General features: G+C 42.4%; 1 protein-coding gene across 1 annotated transcript; it reads left to right on the forward strand.

Moving 5' to 3' along the window:
- The first annotated feature begins 11,558 nt into the window (after window positions 1–11,558).
- GRPEL1 (GrpE like 1, mitochondrial) lies at window positions 11,559–17,828 on the forward strand. Its single transcript, XM_064711734.1, has 4 exons — window positions 11,559–11,733; window positions 12,748–12,916; window positions 14,400–14,481; window positions 16,916–17,828. Exons 1-4 carry the CDS (start codon window positions 11,663–11,665, stop codon window positions 17,260–17,262), a joined length of 669 nt encoding a protein of 222 aa, XP_064567804.1. The 5' UTR covers window positions 11,559–11,662; the 3' UTR covers window positions 17,263–17,828.
- The last annotated feature ends 566 nt before the right edge of the window (window positions 17,829–18,394 follow it).

The raw sequence follows: 18,394 nt of genomic DNA on the forward strand, positions 1-18,394 counted from the left end.
AGTGAAATGTGGGTAACTGAAATGTGGGTAAGGAGTGTTCAAAAATGCGCCTAAAATGACTTGATTAGAGCAGCAAGTTAGATGTAACATCATCAATGAAACAGCAGGGGGCTGTACCCATCCCTGCATTGATGCTGATCACATCACTTTACACTCCATTCTCTTTTTTAAATACTGGATTCAGCTCAGCCACTCGATCACACTCTGATGCAAAGAACTGACAGCAAGAGGCCCAGAAATGTAAGGAAGGAATTTACAACTTCAGCCTTGGTTCCATATCATCTCTAGTAATAACATTCAGCAGCTTATGTCTGATTTTCTATTGTCTTTGCTTCACAGTCCAAATATCCTACATTTCTGTGCCCTTAGGCTGCTGTACTATCACTAAAGAACCTCCTTCCCAAGACACGTTGCTTTTCACATTTTTAACTCCATATATAATTTCTGTCAACTCAGGAGCAGGAAAATCTCTAAAGCAGTGTTAACATCTCAGTTACCAGCTACTCATGTTTTAAATTAATATTTACAATGTTAATAAAAAATTCATTGTTTACCATGGCAACCTGTATCATACATATGCTACTGATGAGAGTGAGAGAACCCATTAAAAATAAATAAAAATAAGCACAGAAATGAACCATATCCATTTCTGGAAACATTATACTTCCAAGGAAGATGAAAAAATTAATCAGCTCTATTAAAAATCCAGATTTTCAAATCAATGCAAGGGAGACTGGAACATGAAATCTTGGGAGTCAATTATGAATTTTCAGTTTGTGGAGAACTTCCGCAATTTGGGTCTGTACAGTTCTAAGAGGGAGAAAATGAATAATATCAAAATAGAAATTGGATGTAAAAATCTCAGTTTGATCCTACTTCTGTCTAAACTTTATATTCCTCTATTCCTTTCTGACATACTTATTAAAATAGAAGCCTTGGAAAACTCCTATTTTGGCCTATTTTTTTTGTCCCACCTGCTCATTTGGTTTTGTTGTTTTGGTTTTTTTCATAACCACAAAATATTCTGCTACAACACAAGAAGCTTATTTTAAAAACCAAAGCTTTCCCCACCTCAATTTCAGGAAACTCTCTAGAAAATATCAAGCCTGGACCTCCCATAAATACTAACCCCAATTTTATTCTGAAGAAAGCTTCTGCCTAATCATGTCTGTGGTAAAGCTTTTCAGATGAAGCATGTGATAAGGAGCAGCATCCTTCCCCTGGAACAACAGGAGCTCATCCCCTGCACCTGAAAGGCTCAGATTCAAGTCCCTGTGCTCTCCTGCCTGTGCTGGCTGCAATCCTACAAGCAGCTGTACGGGTAAGCACAATGGCCTGTACAGGTGTGTTCAACCCAAGAGAAGGAATTCTGCTGGGGTGCAGCCCCTCCTGGAACAGCAGCACAATCAGAGCAGGTCACTCTCCTACCTAGCAGAAATAACTCTTCTGATTTCAGAAAAATTACAGCAAGGATAAATTTAGCTCTGCACAACAAAAATGAGAACTTTACTGCAGGTGAACAATTGTCTGTATCCTATCTTTTCTGAGTGTTGGGGAGGATGGAACAGGAAAGCCTTATAAATATGATTGTCTGGCAAAAGATTTTGAGAATATAGAAACTGTAAGTGAGATTGAAATGAAAGCAAGTTTTGGGATCCCTTAGTTACTGAACAACTGGAAAACAATGGTGCAGCCAGCCAAAGGTAATCCCCTCTTGATGAAACAATACCCTCGGCAAGTAGGCAGGTCCAAGGGTCAGAGCAGACCCTGCAGCTTGGCAGATAGGGCCCACAGAGTAAGATTTAGGGTTTAAAATGTAACACAGTATGGTAATGTAGTGATTCTTATAGGTTGTATGGAAATATTATAGGATATGCATGCTGTAGTAGATTGGTTGATGAGAATCTGAATATTCAACACTAAAGATGATTTATTGTATTGTAACGGGAACTTCACTCTCTCTTCCTCTTCTCTTCTCCTCTCCTCTCTTTTCGCGCTCTTCCTCTTCTCTTTTCGCGCTCACCTCTGCACTTCTTCACCCCTCCTTTCTACATGCTCTCTGCTCTTAAACCTTTGTCTCTAACTCTCTTACACTTTAAGCCTCTCTTGTCTCGGGCCTGCTCCGAGCTGCGGCTGGCAGGTCCCAGCAGGGCCCTGCACCCAGGCCCTTTACAATAAACCGACAGTTCCACGACTTGGCTGCAGAGATCTCTCATCTCCGTCCGTCCCGGCCGTGCGTGACCCCCATCACTCCTACAGACACTCTTACAGACTGTCCTAATCTGAGCAGACATAAAACATCAGGGGACAAATATTCACTATGGTTTATTATTTTTGTTGTTGTTCTTGATGGCAGTTACTGTCAAAAAATAGAAATATTTTCAGAGCAACAAAAAAAAAACTCCTATACTTCCTACTCTTCTTTAACCATGAGAAAAAGATATTAAAACATCATGAATTACTATTTTTAATATAAGATTTTTATGTGCAATGACTTTTTTCCAAGCATTAATAAATCAGGAGGAAAGACTTGGTCTCTTTGCAAAACACAGAATACATTAGGTAGAATTTGTTTTTATTGATTTTCAGGGGCATTTACAGAACACAAAGTGCAGTATAAAAAGAATGTATTGCTTAAATATATTCACAGGCATGTTCTTTTCATTTCAGATCTTCAGAAAAACAACAGAAGGTCTTTCCAATCTGCTGTATGCTGGCTGCCACTTCTCTGTGGCACTTGGGGCAGCATTTATTGTGAAATGCAGTGGGGTTTATTTTCAACATGGTCCAAGCACCAAACATTTGATCTCCCTTTCTAGGAATGAGTTATCCAAGCTACAGGAGGATCTTAAGGAGCATACAAAGCCTTTTTAGGCCAATGGTTTCATTTAGAAGTCTGTGTTTTGATGTTGTCTTAGGGTTCAAAGCAAGAAGAACATGCTGGTAAGTATCTAGGAATTCAGTATGAGACAAAAGGATGCGCTCAGATGACTTAAATCCAGGTTATGGTGACCCTCACATTTCTTTCCAACTCACAAGACAAGAGCACAAAATGGAAGAGTCAAGACTGAAAACACCTCCTGAAACAGCTGGGTAAACCACTGACAAGAGGCAGAGTCACAAGAAATGCTGTGAAGCAGATGAGAGAAGAGCCAGGAAAAACAGACTGAAGACAAGAAGACTGAGCCAAACAAAGGCCTCAGGATGATCGTGAAAGGCAGACTGGAAAGGGCATCAATAATTTTGCCAAAAGCCAAGCAGACACACAAACACAGGGGATGCACAGGCAGACAAACCCAAATGAAGCAAAGCTGTGCGATGACTGCTGAAGTTTCTCTAAACCAGAGGTTCATATTTATCTAGGTTATAGATTTACTTAACTAGAATTTCACCTAAATATACAATGAAAACCAGAGGTTTATATTTATCTAGGTTATAGATTTACTTAACTAGAATTTCACCTAAATATACAATGAAAATATATCATGAAAAGCAAATAAAAACTAATGAATACACAACCGCTGTAAAATTAAGCCTAGCACAAATTTTCTGGAACTACAAGTGAAGAACATGTCTGAAGACCAAAATATTTATGTGCATAAGCAAAGATCAGCCACCAGTGCACAATTTCAGCTATAACATTTGAAAATTTTGCCTATAGCTTTCATAAAATGTATTGGAAGTTTAAATACTGGTATTTCTTTATGACAACTGGACGCATGTCATTAACATGGAGTAAAGAAAATTTTACAAAGACACAAATAGAACCAGGGCATATTTAGAGTTAGCAGGGTGTTAATCTCACTGCAAGGCCAAGCTTACCTATTATTTTATGTACTGGCTCTGGCTGGGATGGAGTAAATTTTCCTCACAGCAACTTGCAAGATGCTGTGTCTTAGATTCATGGTTAAAACAGTGTTAATAACACACTGATTTTCAGCTGAAGCTGAGCAGTGCTTACAGTGTGCCAAGGCCACTTCTGGTTTTCCCTCCATCCCCCAGCAAACTGGCTGGGGTCAGGCTGGGAGGAGACATGGCTGGGAGAGCTGACCCAAGTTATCCAGAAGGTTATTCCATGCCATGTGCCTTGCTCAGCAATAAAGCTGGGGAGGGAATCTTGCCAAGGCAGTCATGGCTCAGACATTGCCTGGGCATGAGTCTGTGGGTGAGCAGTGGTGATTGCCTTTTTTTCTTAATTTACTAAACTGTCCTTTTCTTGAGCCACAAGTTTTTCTTGGTTTTACCCTTCCAATTCTCTCCCTGGTCCCTGCTGTGGGAGGGTGTAAGAAAGAAGCTGGTGGGTGCTTTGTTGCTGGCATCCCATTGTGTCACCAGAGGAAGACAGATGTACCCTGTCTCTGCCATGCACTGGCTCTGCTGGAGAAGCTGAGACTGACTTTAAGTCATCATTTGACTTTTATCAGCATTTTGCATGCACTTTGTGATCTGCACAGCCCTTATAAAGGCAGGTAATATCTGAACAGCAAGAAGCTGGGTAAATTTGCTTTCTGCCTTGGAACTGCCCCCAGCTGGGAAATTATTCCTAACAAACCATAAGCTGTAACAACAAAATTGCCATTAAAGCATAAATGTTTTCTGTGCTATGTTCTTGCTTGACCTTGCTGGTAGCTGTGCTGGCCAACTGCTAACGGGATTTACATAGTTTAGCTGGAGTTTATGGAGAACTTGGCTCTGAAACACAGTTATTTGCAATGCAGAGGACCATGAGAACAGATCCTCTGAGTTTGTCATGCTGTCTTCTGGCAGAAAAGTACAGCATCTATTTACAGCTCTCAGAGTTATCTCTGAATCCACAACTTCTTGTTTATCCATATTTTATTCTGATGGCTTTGTACCAAAGTATTAATAATAGTTATTGAAAAACAACCAACAGTCCCGAGCAGCTCCTTCTGTCCCAAATAACAGAAGAACTGTCAGATCAATGTGTGGACAGTTACTAATTTATCTGCAGAGGGGTGTAGAGCTGCATGAGATAGAAGTTGCCTCAGGTACTCCAGCTTTCCAAAAGCACAACCAGCTCAGAGTTAATTAGCATGACAATGTACCAGGACACTTCAGCAGGTTTTCTAGCTGGAACAGGATTCTTTGGTACTTTCTGACTACTGTCAGCTTTCGACTTATACCAAGTTAGTCTGGGTGGACCTGTCCTACAGAGCCAAGACTATAAATATAGCACAAATTCACCATTCAGTACATGTGCTTAATGCAGAATGGGGAAGATCCATGCTTCAACAGTTCGTAACTGCACAATTCTATTACAAATATTTTTCCTGTGTATTCCTATTATACTTGAAGCGATTCTGAATCTGAATATGATTCTTACTTTCCTCAGTGTCTTCAAACTTGCATGTCCCATTCCAAGGAGGGAGCAGATTTTTATAGCTGTAATATGACAGTAATTTTATTCGGACTTTGCCAGCCAAAGCACTTGGGGAATCATAAAGAAGTTATACACACATGAAAAAAAGACACAATAGAAATATATATATATATATATTTTAAATATCAAAATACAAATTAAACAAGCAAAGTGGTCTAATAAAAATACAGACATCAGTAGTCATAAGAAAAGCTATTTCTTTGAAATGGAAGAGCCTGCTTTGTTTAGTAATTATGATGAACTAAAAGAAAAGCCTCGGTGGGGGCAGAGATTCTCCACCTTGATGCTTTCTCACAGCACAGGCACAATTACCACCCAACACCAACACCATGGAGCAGAGCAGCAGGTGCTGTCACACCATCTCTAGGGATGAACACAGTGCTCTTGAAGCACTGGTCAGTATCAAAAAGCTGAAGAGGTTCTTGATCACAGTGAGATCTAAAGGAAACACAGCTTTGGCAAGCCTGAGAATGAGTAAGCAGAGATAGAAGCAGGTGTTAAAGAGATTCTTCCACTCTAAACACAGCAGATGTGGTGATGGAAGGCAAAGAGCAGAAGTTAAAAGAGGAGGAAGGAGAAAGAACAACATAAGAACAAAAGCCAAGGACCAGATATGTTTTAGTGGCAATGAGAAACAGCTCATCAGATCAGAGAAGAGTGCAGAGACCAGGGGCTGGCAATGGGGCCAGAAGGGAAGACTACATGGTGTCAGCTACAGCAGAAGAATTCCTATTTAACACCAATCATTAAAGTACAGATGTCCTTCTTGGTATTTTATTTTATTTTATTTTATTTTATTTTATTTCATTTTATTTTATTTCATTTTATTTTGTTTTCATCTAGCACAAAAGCATTCACAATGCTGAACCAGTAATTTTCATGCAGTTTCTGATGATTAATAACACATTAACCCGAGGTGATTCATTGAGGTGACCTTTAGAACAGCAGTGGAAGTGTGACAATTGTTCAAAAACTTAAAGCAGCCATGTTCTTGCTTGCTGAACAAGGGGCAAACACTGTGGATGTAATTAGGTGTTTTCCTTAAGTTCTGTCTGTATCTGCCTGGCATGAGATTTACATTCTAATTTTATATCCAAAACCTGGAGATATACTATAGAGACAGAACCCAAATGATTTTGAGGGAAATCTGACAAAAAGACACACTTGCCTTAAATGTCATTGGCATAGCTTTAATGATGATGTGAGCTCCTGTAACGTGGCTGAAGTTGCACCTTCAGAGGTGCTTGTGGAAAGCAAATAAAGTGTGAAGCATTCATTTAGGGACAGGTTCAAGTCCAGCTTCAGAGACTGTGATCTTCACACAAAGCACCAAAAATGTGTTAGGCAGATTCTCTTTATATGGCAAAATTTTAAAGCTTTTTATTCCCTCCCACTACAGCTATTTTTAGCTGAACTCCTTGTCCCTATTCTGGTCAGACTCATCCAGCCAGATTAGGATTAAATGGAGCACAGCAGTGGTCCCACAGTAGTGTTCACCCCCTCATTAATGAGGCATAGAATTACAATTAAAAGCTCTTGTTGCTTTCTAGAATTAAATAAAAGCAGAAGATAATATTTTTTAAATTTTGCCTTACACTTCCTTCATTCATAGCTTTTCAAAACCATTGCACAACGTCAGCAGAATGAGAATCCCCCCTTGTCAACCATCTGGGAGCTCAGAGAGCAGCCTATGGGACTGCACTGGGATTCTGAGCCCTGAAACATTGTGATGAAACAGAGCTTCCAGCACCAGCCCAACCAACCCTGCTGTTCAACATCCTGTCAGTCATCACAAAAAATATGTCATAAGCAAAGGAGAAAGTCACACCTGAGCAGTAAACAGCCACCTCAGGCTTTTGTGGTGCTACTGGCAGCCTATTTGCCAGCATCTGGCTGGCAATCCTTCACTGTACAGCACTTGCTCTGACTAATACAAATCACTTGTACACAAAGGCAGCAGAAACAAGGCCACAGCAACTAATTCATCAAACCTTAAAGAAAAATTAAAGAGAGGAAAATGTAGATCTGAATGTCAAAATACCATTCCATTGTTAGCCTATGTGCAGAAATAGAGACCAACAACCGCTCTCTTCTTGGCAAATCTGAATGTGACCAGAGAGCTGATCTCCCCTTCTGTCCAATTGTTCTGGTAAACTGAGAGGCAACAGTTGATTTTTATGAAAAAAATCTTCAGAAAAGCCATGACACCACACTCAAAGAATCACAACAGGTTTGACAACTCTTCTCTCAATGCTCCATAATTTTGTCTCAAGGTGGAAAGCCACATCAGCATGACAGTAAATTGTTTCTGTGCATTTGAACAGCTTGGTTCTGACTGGTAACTAAATAAAGTAAGATAGACAATGCCTGATTGGCAGAGTTTTCCCATTTTTATCACTCCAGGAATGCTACACGAGGCATACACGAGTGTCCACAACAATATGAGGGCTAAGAGAACTGTAACAGATAGCCAGATTTGTAAATCCTTGGGATACCAGATGACTTATGCATTACATTACAATAAATTGCCTCTGAAATTGTGGCATGCTGCTTTGGGGAAGGAACACTTCGGTGTCCTCCCAGGAACAGAACTTTTGTTATTCTAAATTGCTCTAATTAGCGCTCTTCAGAGCCCTGTGGCTATAGCTATTAGCTTTCCAACACAGCGACAACATTCTCCAGGCAACAAGATGGTTACAAAATACACCCTTCAAACTAGTTAGCAAAAGGCTATGGGAGCTCAAAAGTACTCTTTATAATCAGAGCAAGATGTATGATTCTGTATTTTCAGCCTAGGGAGAAACCAGGCAGAATGTAAGTGTTACACATTCACTCTTGGGAGAGTTTTCTTAAAATGTTTACTGTAAAAATGATAAATTCTGAATGTACAGATTAACTATTTTGGTACTGCTGTAATTAAAAGCAAATAAGGTTTTCTCCCTACACACACATCCCAACCTGCATTTCAGGATTAAAAGTTTCTGAATTCAAGTACTGATTTAAACTTTATTGTCCTCTGTCTGAAATGAACCCATGGATTATCTGATTCTCAGTCTTGATAACCCTTACAGAAGAAGAACTGCTATTATTTAATACACAAGGATCAGTCCCTTAATTTGCCACTAGGCATCTTCCCAGAGCAGACTATGGAAGATTCTGGCTGTGTGGTGTGGTCTGTGATCTTTTCTAAAGGGCAGAGGTACTGATGTTTGTCTTCACTGCTGTATGGTTCAGTAACAGGCTTACAGCTACATTATTATTTTTTAATTTGATTTAGGTATTTCCTGGTTACTGGCCTGAAAGGTCACTGCTGGAATATTTACAGAGATATTTTTGGTGGTCTCCTCCCCACCCCAAGCTTGCTCCCACCACAGCTCAATATTTGGTTCTGGCTGGGATAGAACATTTGATTGGAGAAGATACAACAGCCTTTTTCCTTCACCCTCAAAACATTAATAAGCAAGTTTCATATGGGAAACACAAATGTAATGACATTCTGTTTGCTGCTTGAATAGCAACAAACTACATCCTAGCATCAAGACTCTGAACCAGGTTTGGGGTTTTTTTCTTTTAGAGAAATAGAAATGTCTTAATTTTTCATTTAAGTTTTCAAGCACAGATCTTACACCTGTGGCATTGTTCATCTTGAAGTATTATGGGTTATTTTTTACTGCAAGTGCAATATTAATAAAAAGAGACTTATTCAGTTGATATTCTGAATTTTCAAAATATCATAGAAATTTCTTTGTACTCGCTACACAACTTTCTTGTAAGGTCCTGAAAGATTACTGCCCTTAATTGTAGTTGTAGAAATGTAGAAATGAGGTTAAGTAACTGCCCAAAATCACGAAGTGAATCACTAGAGGAAGTGGGAATGCTATCCTATTTCATTTTATCACTAGGCTCAGAGAAATTAGAGGTTAAAATCACTTTCAAACCACAAGTTGAAAAGCGGCAGCTGGTTCACAGAATCACAGAATATTCTGAGTTGGAAGGGACCCACAAGAATCATTGAGTCCAACTCTTAAGTGAATGGCCTATGCAGGGATGATGGTTGACTGTTTAGAATTCAGAATAAGCATTATTTATCTTCAATTAATATTCAAACCCAGTATTTATGTGAAGAAGTAAAGATTGCTTAATGGCGAGAAGACTGCATGAGAAAAAATTGTGCTTGTTCCTGAACACTATGACAGCCAACCAGGCCCAGCAACAGATGCTGAATATAAAAACACTGAACTCCAGAGCTGACTCTGCAATAAACCCAGAACAGCCTGCAATAGCCTGAGTCAAAACAAGATATGAAAAAGTCTTGAGTGGGACAGTACTTACAGCCAACAGCAGCCAGGATGCAAACAAGCTCCAGTAAACTTGCATGTTCTTCTTCTGAAGCTGCAGATGTTGTTTGGTCTTGACCCATCAGCATCTAAGCCAGCTGCAGGTTTTTCATGGCAGCTGGGAAATTTGCACGACTCGCAACAAAATGCATTTTCACTGTCCCTTACCTTTAAAGGTTACTTGCAGAAGGCCAGTGAAATGTCATTTGGGGTAAATGGCTTCTCATACAAGCAGGGTATTGTTCCAGACATATAAAGTCTAATATATATCCTCAGTTATTGAGATATGTTGGCAGTGGGTTCTTCTCAATCTTTTATTATCAATTCTGTGATTTTGTGATCAATCACTAATCAAGCATGACTTCCAAAGATGGTGGGCAGCAAAGAAATGGAGACAAGCTGAAACAGGAATCTACATCCAAAGATGTGGGGAAAAACAACCCATAAGAAATACGATACAGACAGACTCCTTGTCTAGGTTTTGCAAGGAAACATTTTAAAAACATCAGACCTAAAGATCCAATTGCCTTCTCTGTCTCATTTCTTCATGGCTTTCAGTAGATATCATCCTTTATAGCTGCTCTTTGTTTTCTCCTTGTTCTCTATGATTCTTTCTCATCATTATCTTAACAAATTTCCTCAATTATTTCTTTCAGTATTTCTGAGGATAAAGCTTGAAATTTGTGGCTCATCAACTTTCTGGAAAGCAGATACTGACCACCACTCCATGTGGACAGGACATTGCACACAACCTTCCTCTTTGCTGTGTTACAGGGATGTACCAATGTCACATCACAGAACAGCTATGGGCAAAATAAGGCTCAGTGGGATCTAAACTTGCCATGGTATGAGGCCACTGACCTGTTCCATTTATCCTGCTTTCTGCACAGGCTGTGGCACAGCCCAAGCCAGGCAAAGCAATCTGCTGAATAAAGGCCATGCTGGAACCTTGGTGCGCTCTGGCAAAGCTCCACTGTACTAAACAAAGTCCCACGGGATCCTCATGCAGCGAGCCAAAAATGTCTTCTACACCTTCTCTTTCAGTATGCAGTTTAATTTTTTACTTAAGTATAACAACTACTAAATTTCCACTACAGAATTTGCATCTTTATCTTCAGATTTCATTAGGAGAGTGCACAAGCATGTGCAGGAATCAGGCTAACAGCTGGTGTTCAGGCATCTGTGCATAACGCAGCACTGAGCCTCACGGCCGCACAATAAATACGTGACCCTGGTTTATTCCCTCCCCCCTGCCCTTTAACAAGATATTGACAAAGCAGCAGAGGAACTGCCCGAGTTCAGCTATCCCAGCACCACGGAGCAGGGCTCCCTCAGCCTCCAGTGACACAGGACACCTGCACAAACAGCTTGCACAAGCAGGTGGCCCAATCTGGAACTAGTGGATTAGCAACATTATCCCACTTAATGAAAGCTCGAGATTTCATTAAATGAAATGATTGTCCAGCAGGAGTATACACAGCAGTTACAGCGAATGCGTATGGATCGAAACCGCTCTGTGGAGATTTGCAAATTACTGACGGGTGCTACAAGGTGTTATTTGTAAAGGGCTTATCCAGCACTTAAAATGAACTAAAATCTTCAAACTTTTCCAGTCACAGCTGCAACGGGGGGGGAATCACGCGAGCGCCCGCACAGCACAGCGACTCCTCCCTCCCACCCCTCAGACAAAATGGCAGCCAGCCCGCGCCCCGCCCGCGGCCCCGCCCTCCGCGCGTCACGGTGGGGCGAGGCGCGCGCGCCCCTCTGGGCGCTCCGCCGCGCCCCGGAATAGCCGCATGTTCGGCCCGGGGCGGCGCGTCCGCCCTGCTGATTGGCTCTCGGCCGCGTCACTCCCGGCCCGCCCGCTCGCTGATTGGCAGGGCGCGGGGGGCGGGCCGAGGCGGCCGGAGGGCAGGAAGGCGCCATGGCGGCCGTGGCCCAGTGCATGCGGGGAGCGGTGCGCCCGCGCCTCCCGCTACTGAGCGTCGCACTGAGGTGAGGGGGCCGCGCCGCGCCGCTCGCCCGACACCGGGCACTCGGACCGGGCCGCGCTTGCCGCCGCACCGGGAGGAGAGCGAGGCGCGGGCCCGCCGCGCTGGGCTCCCAAGCCCTGAAGAACCCTGTCCGACAGCCGTGCCGGGCTGGGCCGGGCCGCCCCCATCCCCCGCCGCTCTTCGCTGCTCTCCCTTGCCCTTCTCCGGGAGAGCGGGCCCGGCTCGGCCCGGCACTGCGGGGAGACCGGAGGCTCCAGGCCCGGAGCGTCCATGCGGCGGGCGGGGATAGAGCCCTTGTGCGAGCGCGGCGCTGGTCCCGCAGCCTCGTCCTTGGGTGGCTCGGCTCGCTCAGCCTTGGGAACGCCGCGGGGCATGGGGAGCCATTGTGTGTGCGGGCGGGCCCGGGCTTGCCGCTGCACAGCGGGGACAGGCGGCACGGGGTGCCGGTGCTCTGAGGGGACAGGCTGCACGGGGTGCCGGTGCTCTGAGGGAACAGGAGGCACTGAGGGGACAGGAGACACGGGGGTGCCGGTACTCTGAGGTGATAGGAGGTACTGAGGGGACAAGAGGCACGGGGGTGCCGGTGCACAGCGGGGACAGGCGGCACTGAGGGGACAGGAGACACGGGGGTGCCTCTCCAGCGGCCAGGCCCGGCTCTGCGCCTGGCTTTTCTGGGAGGCTCTTGCCGGCGATTGCATCACGGAATTTGTTTCTTCATAAAGCAAACGCGCGCTCCCCTTTGAAGCTCTGTGAAGTTCTGTGACTATAAACTGAGGGTAGTGAACACTTACAAGCTGATATCTTGCCACAGTTACTGCTACAGTTTAAATGGCCGGAGGTTTGCTGCTTCTGGCGGGTTCTGCACGCACTATTCACAAGCTTAGAATTGCATGAATTCGTGCTTTGATGTGGGAATTTTGTGGATCTTATGTGTCAGAGTGTCTTTTATATCTATAAAAGGCTGATATCTTACAAAATAAGCAACAGAATAATAATGTCCATCTTTTTGCCTTAGAACATCGCCACGACTGCTTTGTGCAGCAACACAACAGAAAAATACTGGCCAGAACTTGGAAGAAGACCAGAGTCAGAGCCAAAGTGAGCAGAAGGTGGAACCCAGCTCTGTTGAAAAACTGCTAGCTGAAGAAAAGGCCAAACTGGAAGAACAGCTAAGAGAAGTTACTGTAAGTGCCCCTGGGTTATTAGGTTGCTCATGTTGCAAGCTGTGTGCCCAAGAGCCTGCACAGTGGGAGCTCAGTGCCCAGTCTGGATGTGATTATGTGACTTCTGTTCAGCTGTGTAAAATCCACAATTTATTAATTTCTTTAAACTTAAGAGTACATGTCCTACAAGATCTGGGATGCATCCCTGGTTGAAAATTAATATCTTGGATAATTTCTTTCCAGTTTCTGGATGGAATTGGACCTTTTCCAGACAGAAAACTGGTTACTGATTTTCACATACGTTTTGCTCAGCGGAGAAGTAATTTCTGTGAGCCATGAAGGGTGTGAATGTGTCTCTGGTGTGTGCATTTCTGTGTGTTAACAGTAGACTTCATGGAAACAGCTGCTGGCTTTCCAAAGGTCAGAGTTAATGGTGCTTAGCTTTTGTACAATAGTGTACTTAGGCCATAGTTAGGAAGTTTCAAACCTTTTCTGTTGGAGAGCCCTTCAGACTCGAGGCTGAGGTGTCACATCCCTTTGTGTGGCCTCGTGTATCTTGCATTCTTTCCTGTGCACAGCTGCAGCAGCTGAAGGATGCCCTGGGAGGTGGCATTGAGCTAAAATATTAACGAGTGCTTTATATAAAATGTCTTTCTGACATTTGAGACTTCAAGAGGTAGCCCAGAATCTTCTGTAGAACCAGCACCTGTGGATCATACGTGGCTTGAGTTTGCTTTCTGTTGCCCTTCCCAAAGCTCTACAGGAAAAATTGGAGATGTCATTTAATGTCTTAGTTTGCTGTTGGTTGCTTAATGCAGCTCTTCAGGCAGCTTGTTGAGTATTTTTATTCTGTTTTGAGATTCTTCACTGGCATACAAAGCTCAGGCATATTCAGGGTTAGTTGGTAAAGCAGTCAGTGTGAATTTTTATTTTATTAATTTTATTGTATTTCACATCATAGTGCATCTGCTGGTAAATGCCCATCTTTCTAGGAATAGACCAAAACTTGACCTAAACAAGAGAGGAGTTAGGCTTCAGTTTGTGAAGGCTGAGAAGACTGAAGGCACTCTCTGGTGTTTGTGGAGAGGGAAGAGATGGTTTGAAAGTCATGCCGGGTTGAATCTGATTTGCTGTAGTGTCACTGCACCTCATGACCGATGAAGGATTTCTGGGAGCCCACAGCAGAAAAAACAGAAGTACTGGGTTCATAGAACTTTATATCTCTGTAGAGAGAAATTTTTTTCCAGCTAATCTGTTGACAAATGCTAAGAGTTTGGAAAACCATCTGATTTCCTTTCCCTCATTTCTGTCCTTCTGAAGTGAAACAAACTTTAGTCTTGCTAGGAGGGAGGGGGTGATAATTGGCATGTTCTTTCAGATTACCCTAAATGGTGGATTTAGGGTATGAAGCTGTTTAAAATGCTGTTTTATACTGACTATGCTGGATTGTTGTCAGCTGCCTGACTAGGAGGAATAACTCCTGTTACTGGTTTTTCTTCTTTAGGAGAAGTACAAGCGTGCCTTGGCAGATGCAGAAAACGTGAGGCAAAGGAGCCAGAAACTGGTGGAGGAGGCAAAGTTATACGGTCAGTGGTGTTCACTCAGTGAGACCCAGGAAATGCAAAACCTGGAACAATGAAGCTGACTGGCTTATTATTATATTGACAAGTTCTACTTCCCAGTGATTCTGACTACTTGCTTAAATAATGTGTTTGAGACAGAGAGGTTTCAACACTTTCCTCAGTTTGCATCAGAATTGTGACCATCTCCCCAGCCAAGGGCAAGACTTCAACTGATGAAGTCAACAGCTGACACTTTCTCTAAATTTAGTATCTGGTTTCCTACAATGTGTATTGCATTTGTAGATTTTTTTTTTTAGTAAGTTTTGCAGCCTGAAGTTTGCCTTTTTCATGTACTTTGGTCTCAGATCTCACCAAGAACATAGAATATTGGCTTGGGTTTCTGGTTGTTTTTGTTTTGGTTTGGTTTTTTTGAGGGGGTTGTTAGGTTGTGTGGGGGCTTTTTTGTGGAGTTGGTTGGTTTTGGGGTTGGTTGAGGTTTTTTGTTTTGATTTTTTGGTTGGTTGGGGGTTTTTATGTTTTGTTTGAGGGTTTTTGTTGTTTTCTGTTCTTAGTGTTTTGAATTTGGTCCTTTTTTGATTTTGGGTTATTTTTGTGGGATTATTTTAGCCTTTTACAGTTGAATAACTGTTCTGTTGAAGATGATAGCTTTCAAATAGAAGTAATACCTCCGAATGAAATGATTCTATTCAGTGGTAGAAATGTACAATCACTGGCTGTGAGGAGTGCTAGAAGCACATCTTCCTTCAAGAGCCAGGCTAGTAGCATCTGATTTAGCTTTCTGACATTCGCAGCCCAAATCTGTAAAACAGAAGTTGTGTGCAAATACTGCAGCAGCAGAGTGCTGTTTTATCCTGGTGTTTGAAAAATGAGTTCTCTTTTTCACCACACAGCATACACAGCTGTAGTTGAATTCTCAGTACTCAAGTTCTCATTTCTGAACAAGGGTCTCCAGTTAATGTGTACTGTAAGAGAAGTACACAGTACTGCATTCTTTTTCATGGATGTCTGAGTGCTTCATCCTGAGGCTGATTTGCAATAAGCAGTTTCACTGATGTTCTACTTACTGCAGAGTACTTGGAGTCATGTCTGAGCTCAGAGGTGCTGCAATGGAAATTAATTTATTTTGAAAACTAGATTACATAGAATCTGTAGGTTTTACTGCTTGTGCATGACTGCTTGTTCTGTTGAAAAAGGAGAAAGTAATTTCTGAGACTTGCATAAATTGTGAGTTGCAGTCACTGATATTTGCAAACATAATGTATGCAATAAAAAACTGAACCAAACCATCTTTTGAAGAGTTTGGTTATTTGGTTTGATCCAGATGACTAGACAGCTGATTTGTCTATATTTGGTACAGTTCAGCCCCAATCACAGCTCTAGTTTCTAGTGTAAAACCATGACAGTTTTTTTTTTCAGATTATTGGAACTACTTGGACATTGTTAGTCACTGTTCTATAAAGAGCTTGAGTCTCTACAGAATTGAGCAGTTTTTAGAGAGACCCTTCCCTGACAGCTAGCTGATCCTACAGATCTTGTAAGGTGCTTCTACAGCTGTGGGGGTTTTTGTTTAAACCAGAGATGTGGCCTCTGGTAATGGTCATATCACTTCTTGGTAAGGAAAAAAAAACCCATCCAAAATGTGATCTAGAATTAAAAAGGCTGAATCCAGCTTAAAAAAGAACCAAATCAAAACCCAAACTGAAACACAGTGCTGTTTGTCCTTTGCTTACCTCTTTGTAGGAATGTGTTAATTTATTGAAATGTTTTAATTTTTTCTTGATTGCTGATGCCTTAAGTGAAAATAGTCCAGATTCTCTTAGTGTGAGCCACAGAACAGCCTCAGGACAAGGACTGGGATTGATTTGGAAATTGCTCAGTATTTGCAAGGCACAGCTGCTGATTCTGTAAAAGAGGTTTGTAGAGGGAGGGAGAGGTTAAAGTTCTCTTCATTCAAGGAAGAATCCTTGTTCATCTCTTGAAATCTTCATCAGTCTGATTACATGCTTGTCTTCTGCAAATCTTTTTATGACATCAGATTAAAAGGTAGGAATAGGGCAACATAATGCTTTGGAGTTAGGTGATGAGAGAGGCATGAGGAAACTACTTGAAGCCAAGTGAAGGTTTTGGTAGCTTTGGTAAGAATTCTGTTATTGTTGGGTCATCAGCCCTTTAACTCATTTGAGTTAAAATCACTTTTTTTTTGTTTTCCATACAAGTAGAGGAGATGGTGTGGATTTCAAGATATCTCTAATAATAATTTATTTAATCATCCAAAACTGGAAAGGATATTTTACCCCAAATGATTACCCCATATATTCTTAAAAGACTAAGAGTGCAGATTATTGTTGTAGCTTTTGGGGTTGTGAGATTGGGGGATTTGAGCACTTGTTTCCCTCAGTGGACTAATCCCATTCTCTCCTCCTTTATACATTTTCAGGGATCCAGAGCTTCTGTAAGGACTTACTAGAAGTTGCAGACATTTTGGAGAAAGCAACAGAAAGCGTTCCAAAAGAAGAAATCAAAGATGAAAACCCTCACTTGAAGAGCTTGTACGAAGGCCTCGTCATGACAGAAATGCAGATCCAGAAGGTGTTCAAAAAGCACGGCCTGCTCAGACTGAACCCTGTGGGGGCCAAGTTCGACCCGTACGAGCACGAGGCGCTGCTGCACACGGCGGCCGAGGGCCGCGAGCCCGGCACCGTCGCGCTGGTCTCCAAGGTGGGCTACAAGCTGCACGGCCGCACGCTGCGCCCCGCCCTCGTGGCCGTGGTCAAGGACGCGTAGCGGCTCCGCCCGGGGCGCTCCGGTGCCGTACCACTATTAAACAGCTGGATGGTTTCTCTCGCACCGTGCTTCCCTCGTTCCTCCGCTCCCCGAGAGGGTTACATGAGTTGGTTGAGGTTTCCCAGTGAAAATGAAGTAACCGATGAAATTCTCCTGCTTAGTGGCCTTCGACATCACTGTTCCATGAGCTCTTCTCCAGTGTGAAGAGAGCCATTAAGCCCTCTAATGCTTTAGATTAGATAATGTTTTATACAACTATTGCCCCCGAGATGGTGAATTAAATTGGAAAGAATGAAACGCTCACAAGAGTGGTGCAATTTCGAGTTTATCACTGTGTGTAGATTGAAAATACAGATAGTGGTTCAGACACTTCCTTTGGTTTTGTAGAATCTCACCTTGCAGAAGTGGGTGATGTAGTACAAATAACCTGCCTTCTGCAAGCACCCATCAGCTTTTACACACTGATGTGACAAATGCCCTGTTTTGTCAATTCAAAAATAATCTCTCAACTGAAACTGAAACCTGTGTGAATTCTGAACTGTAAATAAATGGCAATGGAGATTAGATATCTTTTGTAATTGCTCAACCTTTTTGTCCTGTACTAACACTGAATCAGGAAAACCATCTAATACTTGTATGGCATTGAAGAACCAATAGAATTTATCCTATCTCTGGATTTTTAATTTAATGTTGTATAAATTGGTTTAAATAATTTTTATAGTCTTGTAACTTCCAGCTTTGCAATCAGTTTGTTATGCAAACTGTAGCTACAATCCTGATGGGAGCCAGAACACCCAAAGAAGTGAATTGCTGAGAGTTTGGTATATGATTTCTTTTAGACTTATATAAATCATTGCAAGTAAGTGGCTCAAATCGAAGTGTGAACTTAGTTTCCTTTGCTTTATTTCATACATTTACTCAGTTTGGATATTGGGTTGCACCAGAACTTTTCTCCATGCAACTCTTGCCATGTCTGACTCCACCTGCTGCTCCCAGTGCTGCAGAATCAGCACAAAGCACAGCACATGATTACCTGAACAACATTTGTCTGCTCACCTGGATAGGTGTGGGTGGAGCCTGGCAAATTACACAGCTGACAGAGGATCTGCACTCTTGGATTCTGAAAGCCCAC

This window comes from Zonotrichia leucophrys, chromosome 4 (assembly GCF_028769735.1).
Source record: "Zonotrichia leucophrys gambelii isolate GWCS_2022_RI chromosome 4, RI_Zleu_2.0, whole genome shotgun sequence".
NCBI lineage: Eukaryota > Metazoa > Chordata > Aves > Passeriformes > Passerellidae > Zonotrichia > Zonotrichia leucophrys.